Source organism: Gigantopelta aegis, chromosome 14 (genome assembly GCF_016097555.1).
Source record: "Gigantopelta aegis isolate Gae_Host chromosome 14, Gae_host_genome, whole genome shotgun sequence".
NCBI classification, from domain to species: domain Eukaryota; kingdom Metazoa; phylum Mollusca; class Gastropoda; order Neomphalida; family Peltospiridae; genus Gigantopelta; species Gigantopelta aegis.
The window spans coordinates 10,536,708-10,545,760 of record NC_054712.1 but is presented as its reverse complement, the minus strand read 5'-3'; the positions used below and the strand labels follow the sequence as shown (position 1 = coordinate 10,545,760).

The window sequence follows — 9,053 nt, the reverse complement described above, 5'->3', positions numbered from 1 at the left end:
AGATCAATAAACAGTTACGAGGGGGCGTTAATCGGGAGTTATGCCCACTTTCTTCATTATCAATATTAAAATAATAGTAGGCCTAAAACTACACCAAATATGTCTTATAATAGTATATATATATGCATATACACCCTCTAATTAGTATGTAACCCTTATCGTTTTGGCAACAGCAGCCTGAATATTAGCAATAACAGAGAACAGATTAATTTAATGTCGTGCACATACATGTAGCAAATAAGCGAAGTGTGTCAACCAGCTGTTGCATGCTGTCTGCCCGATCAAAACTGCACCGCGCATGTTGTGCGAAAATGACACCTCTTTCACTGTTCCGACGAACTACGCATGCGCAAAACTATAAACCGTAAACATGTTACTTTGCCACGTTATGTGATTCACGCGTTTCAACAAAGGAGTTTTTATACCCAGCAAGTTCAGTTTCTGCAGTATTTGTAAGAATTTTACCGAACGAAAACTGGAATAATGTTTTCTTTGAATGACGAATGTTTCAATGAACGTAAATGCCTGTGTGGGAATCGTCGCGTGTTCAAAGACGGGCAATCGACAAGTTGTAGGTTTGCCACACGAATGATGAAGTCACGCGGGTATTCGCTGCAAGTTCTCATATTGATTATGGTTTTCAGTTTGACGCTGGGAAATACGCATGAAACAAGAGGTATGTGAAATGTTTGCGAGATGTACATGTGCATGGATATCATTTTTACCAAATGGTTGACATCCAATAGCCGATGATTAACAAATCAGTGTGCTTTGAAGGTGTCGTTAAACAAAGCAACCTTTTAATATATATATATAGTCGATGATGATCTATGATTTAATTATGTGGAAAATGTTAATGTACAAACCTCGTTGTCCTTAAAATCCATCATATACGAGCTCGTTTTATACAAACGTTTTAAAATCACCTAATACTAGCTTACTATATAAGTCTCATTTTTTGTACAGATAAATTTTAAATATTTGGAAGAATAGTAAGATGACCTGTCAGCACAGGTTGACGCTTAATACAGGTTCATTTTTACTAGGGGTGCAATCACATTTTCCTCCCACGACGTTTTATATTTACCTTTCGCCCCATAACACGACAAATAAACAGTGCGGGTGACCCCCCCCCCCCCCCCCCCCCCCCAGTATAAAATCATGACTGCACCAATGTTCATTTGTACTATATTAGAAATCTATTTTTAAAACAGACGGTCCCTGAACACCGTGTAATTTGTATAAAAATGTTTGTTAATGGGTGTAATAGCGAGGTTATTTAATAAATTCGGAAAAGAGAGGGGCTGGACGTAGCCTAGTGGTAAAGCGTTCGCTTGATGCGCGGTCGGTCTAATATATCGATCCCCGTTGGTGGACCCATTGGGCTATTTCTCGTTCAAGCCAGTGCTCCACAACTGGTGTAATAAAGGCCGTGGTATGTGATATCATGTCTGTGGGATGGTGCATATAAAAGATCCCTTGCTGCTAATCGAAAAGAGTAGCCCATGAAGTGGCGACAGCGGGTTTCCTCTCTCTCTATATGTGTGGTCCTTTGCCATATGTCTGACGCCATATAACCGTAAATAAAATGTGTTGTTTGTCCGATGTTATTTAATTAATCATCAATATTATAATTCTGATCTATAGTTACTGTTTTATAATTAATGCTTGAATTGGACAAATTAAGAAACCCCCGGGAGAGCCCTAGAATGGGGGCGGGGAGGTCATACTGACCTATCACTTTTGAAAATGTACGAATCATTTTAAAAGGTCACGGCTTGAGCAAAGAAAGAAATGTTTTATTTAACGACGCACTCAACACATTTTATTTACGGTTATATGGCATCAGACATATGGTTAAGGACTACACAGATATGGAGAGAGGAAACCCGCTGTCGCCACTTCACGGGCTACTCTTTTACAGACAGGGTAGTACATACCACGGCCTTTGGTATACCAGTTGTGGTACACTGGCTGGAACGAGAAATAGCCCAATTGGCCCACCAACGGGGATCGATCCCACGCCGACCGCACATCTTTTGGATGAAAAGAAAAAAAAAAGAAATGTGTTATTTAACGACGCACTCAACACATTTTATTTACGGTTATATGGCGTCAAACATATAGTTAAGGACCACACAGATTTTGAGAGGAAACCCGCTGTCGCCACTACATGGGCTACTCTTTCCGATTAGCATCAAGGGATCTTTTATTTGCGCTTCCCACAGACAGGATAGCACAAATCATGTCCTTTGTTGAACCAGTTATGGATCACTGGTCGGTGCAAGTGGTTTACACCTACCCATTGAGCTTTGCGGAGCACTCACTCAGGGTTTGGAGTCGGTATCTGGATTAAAAATCCCATGCCTCGAATGGGATCCGAACCCAGTACCTACCAGCCTGTTATGCTTTTGATAAATTACAGAATGATACTCTTCAAATTACTACCTTACTTCATCATATTATAACGTCGTTTTCTAATGCAAAATACAAACCCCGTTATATTATTCAATACAAATGGACAGATCCACTCAAGGGACTGGGTTTATTCTTGTTCCAACCAGTGCACCACAATTGGACAAAGACCGCGCTATGTGCTATCCTATCTGTGTGATGGTGCATGTAAAAGATCTCTTGCTGCATTAGGAAAAATGTAGCGGTCATAATTATCAAATGTTTGACATCCAATAGCCGATGAGTAATTAACCAATGTGCTCTAGTGGTGTCGTTAAACAAAACGAAACTAATTTTTTATACTGCGTACAAGACTTGTCGCGTTTTGCAACATTTTAACAAAAAGCGAAACTTAGCGAAGCAAAGTAAAGAAAACAAAAAAAAACAAAAACAAAAAAAGCAAAAAAAAAAAAAAAAAAAAAAAACGCAAAGGAAAGAGAAGCAAAACAGGGCAAAGCAGGGCAAAACAGGGCAAAGCAGGGCAAAACACGGCTCGTAGCGGTCTTTAAATTCATTGAAAGTCTTTGAATTTAAAAACAGAAAGATTTAGAGGTCTTTGGAAGTTTTTGTATTGTAATAAAAGTCTTTAAAAGTCTTTAAATTCTCACAAATCATAGCACTTGATATTTTCCAGTTACAAGTTTTAATCTGTCATGATGCATGTAAAAGAGCTAAAACAATTTTTGCCATGGAGCAACGTAAACGAACTGATTTTGTATTTTTATCATATTCTGTTGTCTTTGACCGCTGTGTCAAAGTCTTTGAAAATGTAAGGGTAAAAGTCTTTGAATTTGTTTGGTCTTTAATGCTATGAACCCTAAAACAGAACAAACTAATAACATATCCAATTACAAATCCTAAAATATAATCTTTTGTGTACATTTTACAATCTGAGATTGTGTGGGGTTTTCTATAGACATATGTCAATATAGCGATAAAATCACTGTTGCTTTCTGCGTATGATACGAGTTGTCCATGCCTGTGATGCGGGGTCGTACGCGTACGATCGTGATATTTCCAATGGTAATGACTGTAATTTCGAGTAAATTGGACTGGCATGTGGCTTAGGTCTATTATCATGGCAATTACAGGCTAAACTGTTCCACACTGTCAGACCTGTATAATCCATGTAGTCCGCCCTGTAACGGGAAGTGTGCTCAAAATGGCAAGCGAAAGTTCATAATGAGTACGGCTATTACGTTGTGGAAATCAATGTACAAGCACACGCTGTCAGTTCATTACTTTTTAATGCTTAAATTATAACTAAACTTGGTATGAGATACATGTGTATACTAATATATATAAAAAAAAATCACCATAACAACACATTGTTTTCTGTATAATGAAACGCGCGCGCGCGCACACGCACACGCACACGCACACACACACACAGATAAGCATAAGCACACACACACACACACACATGCAGATACATACAAACACACACACGCACGCACACACACACACACGCACGCACACACACCCACAGCCACACACACACACACACAATCACAGACAAACGCGCGCGCGCACACACGCATACAGAGAGAGAGAGAGAGACAGAGAGACGCGGACAGAATGAAATGTTTTATTTAACGATGCACTCAACACATTTTATTTACGGTTATATGGCGTCAAACATGGTTAAGGACCAAACAAATATTGGGAGAGGAAACTCGCTGTCGCCACTTCATGTGCTACTTCTTTTTGATTAGCAGCAAGAGATCTTTCATATGCACCATCCCGCAGACAGGATAGTACATACCACGTTCTTTGTTACACCAGTTGTGGAGCACTGGCTGGAACGAGAAATAGCCCAATGGGTCCGCCGATGAGGATCGATCCTGGACCGACCGCGCATCAAGCGAACGCTTTACCACTGGGCTACGTCCCGTCCAGATAGAGACGGAGACAGACAGAAACACTGAGAGACAGAAAGACACAGAGGGAGTGAATACCAGGGGTAGAAAGGGGGTAGGGGGTGAGAACAGCTAAATATTATTTTTGTCGTGTCGTGAGGACTAATGAGGTGCATGCAACAGTGACACATGGTTTGTGTGTTTGAAACTGCCCCCACCTGTGCCAAATGAATTCTACAATAGCAGGCTGTTATAAAATCTGACATTATATCCGTTGATTAATATCGATTTACCATTAGTTTTAAGTGATATATATATATATATATATATATATATATATATATATTAATATGCAAATATAACGAAAGCAAGCAGTCTTTGCATATTAATGATTCATTTCCTCATATGGTGTAGCATTGTGACTGGGGGGAGGCGGGGTGGAGGGGGGCAGTGAGGGGGCTAGATGTCTGTGAAACAGCTTGGAATGTCTAGTTTTTAGTTGCACTCTGTCCCCAGTTCCAACCGCGCAAAAGTATTAGATCATGCGCATACACATACGCTCGCACGCGCAGACGCACACGCACACGCACACACATATATGAAAGTACATGTTGTAAACATGGGTTATGTTTATAAGTATATAATAGGTAGAAAATAGCATGCAATGTTGTTTTTTTTTTGTGGGTTTTTTTTGGGGGGTGTTCTAAAAATAATTTCCAAAACCTTATCTGACAAGTAAAATTTAATACGATGAAGGTCATTAGTGATGTTACCGGGGGAAAAAATCCCAACAAACAAACAAACTAGACATCAATTTGTAATAAAATAGTATATGCATCAAATTAGTGCCGGATTTATACGGGGACAATTACCCCGGGCCCCTCTGCAACCCCCCCCCCCCCCCCTGCCCCCCCCCCACTAAGGAGTTCATTATTTAAAAAATGTAATAATTATGAAATTAGTTGTTTTGTTTTTTTATTTGTCATGTAATTTAATTTCTATGTTGATGGGCCCCCGAACCTGAAGTCCCCCCCCCCCCCCCCCTCATCCCCAAGGTCTAAATCCGGCTCTGAATACGACCAGTTTATAATGTGACAGAATAATTACAGCGCTGACGATGGGCTAACTGCATGATAACCACCTGTTACAGTCACGTGACACGCATTCAATAACAAAGGGTTGCACTAGGACGTTTACCATTGTGTTACACACTCCAGCACACTCAAACTGAAAGCAAACATAAAAGGGCCATGTCAAATGACGGAATCACCTTTTAATCCCGTCCGGATAACACTGATTATTGGAAATAATTTTAAAACCAGAACAGTGTTGTGTAATTTAGTAATTATTTCTAGGCCGAGTGCTGTGCGAGAATATACAAAGCATTTGGTCTCTAAAAGCCCAGTGGTAAAGCGCTCGCTCGATGCGCGGTCGGTCTGGGATCGATCCCCGTCGGTGGGCTGGTAGGTACTGGGTTCGGATCCCAGTCGAGGCATGGGATTTTTAATCCAGATACCGACTCCAAACCCCGAGTGAGTGCTCCGCAAGGCTCAGTGGGTAGGTGTAAACCACTTGCACCGACCAGTGATCCATAACTGGTTCAACAAAGGCCATGGTTTGTGCTATCCTGCCTGTGGGAAGCGCACATAAAAGATCCCTTGCTGCTAATCGGAAAGAGTAGCCTATATAGTGGCGACAGCGGGTTTCCTCTCAAAAGTCTGTTTGGTCCTTAACCATATGTCTGACGCCATATAACCGTAAATAAAATGTGTTCAATGCGTCGTTAAATAAAACATTTCTTTCTTTTTTGATATACCAGAAGTTGGACACTGATTGGAAAGAGAAATAACCAAATGGGTCACCGACGGGGATCGATCCTGGACCGACCGCGCATCAGGCGAGCGCTTTGTCTTTGGGCTACGCCCCAACCCGAACAATCTTCGGATTTTAAACAAAAAAAGTATTGAAAGTATTGCGAGGTCAAATCCAGTTTGCGTTACCACAAACATTAGTACGACCAGAAACACGTTGAAGATACAGACACTGATATTCTAAACAAGAAACTGTACTTAATAAATAGAGAATACTACATGAGTGGCCGTTAGATACCATTTATCTTACAACGAGTTGTTTTAAGATGTATCTAACGAGCGAAAACGAGTATACGTTTTTAAACAACAAGTTTTAAGATCTATGGTATCTAACGGACACGAATATTGTATTCTATTTCTTACATATTCTGGGGAAAAAAAATCCAGTTTTAAAGTTAATTTAAATTCCTTTTCCAACGAAAACCTATTTACGGTCCTTGTGCTTATAGTTAATTTGTGCGTCACAGACAAGTCAATTTCAAGTAATCGATTAGACCGTTTTGTTTGGGATTGTTTTGTTTTTTTCATTGGATGGTGTGACCTGGTCATCACCTAGGAGCAGCCAGTCATATTATTAGGCATATATGTCTTGAAATTGTTAACACTCATACATGTGTAAACAGGTATGTGTTATCAAAAATAACGAATGATGTTCTCACCAACGGGTGTGTAAGAAATACGTTTAGTCACTTAGTTATTAAAGAGACAGTTCCCAGTGTGCTGTCATTGTTTTTCCCCGATCAGTTCTATTGATCTGGGGGGAAAAACACTTGACAGCAAACGGGGAAGAGTTTCTTTAATAAGACGTGTTAAGCCATATATAATTTAACGGTAAAAAAAAACCTTTAATGGCTGACAATATTTTACACTGTCCAATAACTAAGATTTACGGCTTTAATTTTCTTTTCATTTTAAATCATCCTTACGCTTTATCGCTTCTCCCCATTGTCTGTGGAGTATTGTTTGCAGTTTTTGTTATGACCCTATATCCATCTACCATCGATTTACAGCATGTGTCAGCAGCACGTGCCGCTAGAACAATGAACAGCCGGGTTACTCAGATGCGGGCCCGATTAGTTCAGTATGAGCCATGCGAAATTTAATAACTGCAAAATAGTATCACAATTATGGATTGATATATTAATTATTTTCTGTGCATACCATGCTATAGAAGTTAATGTTAACGCACGCACGCGCGCGCACACACTGTGACACACCCACACACGCCACACCACAAAAACAAACCCACCCACACACACACACACATACACACCACACACACACCATACACACATACACACGCACGCGCGTTTTAAATTATATATATATATGTATGTATGTGTGTATATAATTTTGTATATAGCTTTATTATGTTCTGTTAGACATCAAATCGCATGGCGATTTACCCATGTATGACAGAGTTATGGCCCTTGAACGTAGGAGATACGTAACAATGTTATGCCCGGTAGGGGAATGATCCGAATGTATTGCTTTAGCAGTACTCTCAGAATGCTTGTTTAACTTGTTTGTGGTCATAACGTATGTTCGGTCTAATAGTTGATATTAACATTAATATTTCAGGTTCCCCTACTTGTTTTGAAGAGAGTGTGTGTGTGTGTGTGTGTGTGTGTGTGTGTGTGTGTGTGTGTGTGTGTGTGTGTGTGTGTGTGTGTGTGTGTGTGTGTGTGTGTGTGTGTGTGTGTGTGTGTGTGTGTGTGTGTGTGTCTATATATATATATATATATTCCAGACCGATTTGCACAAAGATAAGAATCCTGCTAATATAATTATAGTGCCATATCACCGGCCTCGGTTGCGTCGTGGTTAAGCCATCAGGCATAAGGCTGGTAGGTACAGGGTTCGCAGCTCGGTACCGGCTCCCATCCAGAACCCGTTTTAAGGAGTCAGTGGGTAGGAGTAAGGCCACTACACTCTCTTCTTCTTCACTAACAATTAACAACTAACCTATTGTCCTGGACAGACAGCCCAGATAGCTGAGACCATATCAGAATAGTAGACAAAATAGCGCCATGACACGTTTCCCATATCAACATGATCAATGGCCATTACTGCGGTGTAGTACATATAGGTATGACGCATGAGTCACCAATCTCCATTCGAATTCCATAGCACCACCACCACCCCCACCCGCCTGTTACCGATTTGATCGGCCTGCTGGTGCTCCCTTGCACCTGCCAGTGCAGGCGGTCCCTCCTCCCCCCCCCCCCCCCCCCCCCCCCCCCCCCCCCCCCCCCCCCCCCCCCCCCCCCCCCCCCCCCCCCCCCCCCCCCCCCCCACCTTTCCTGTCATGGAACAGCTTGTTCTGAATGTGCACGTAAAACCCTATGACATGACATGACATGAGTCACCAATATCTAGCAGTTACCGGCCATGTCTTGGGTTTAAAACGGGGTTCATAGGTTAATAGGGTACAGGCAAATAAATCATCAATACCGAAACGGATTTTTTATTTTTTTGTTGTTATCTATAACTTAATTGGAAAAGACGTTTAAAACAAAGGAAGGAAATGTTTTATTTAACGACGCACTCAACACATTTATTTACGGTTATATGACGTCAGACATATGGTTAAGGACCACACACATATATAGAGAGGAAACCCGCTGTCTCCATTTCATGGGCTACTCTTTTAAGTTAGCAGCAAGGGATCTTTTATATGCACCACCTGGAAGACAGGGTAGTACATACCACGACCTTTGATATACCAGTCGTGGTGCACTAGCTGGAACGAGAAATAGCCCAATTGGCCTACCGACGGGGATCGATCCCACACCGACCGCACATCGAGCGAGCGCTGTACCACTGGGTTACGTCCTGCCCCTTTTAAAACAAAGATAAAACTATTTTC

The 9,053-nt window shown here is 41.2% G+C and overlaps 1 protein-coding gene across 1 annotated transcript in view; it reads left to right on the top strand.

Moving 5' to 3' along the window:
* The first annotated feature begins 367 nt into the window (after positions 1 to 367).
* The window catches only part of LOC121388197 (acid phosphatase type 7-like), a 25,606-nt gene continuing 16,920 nt past the window's right edge, over positions 368 to 9,053 (top strand). The window contains exon 1 of the mRNA XM_041519465.1: positions 368 to 676. Within this exon, the coding sequence (XP_041375399.1) occupies positions 484 to 676 (193 nt within the window). The 5' untranslated portion in view covers positions 368 to 483. The remainder of the gene's footprint in view (positions 677 to 9,053) is intronic.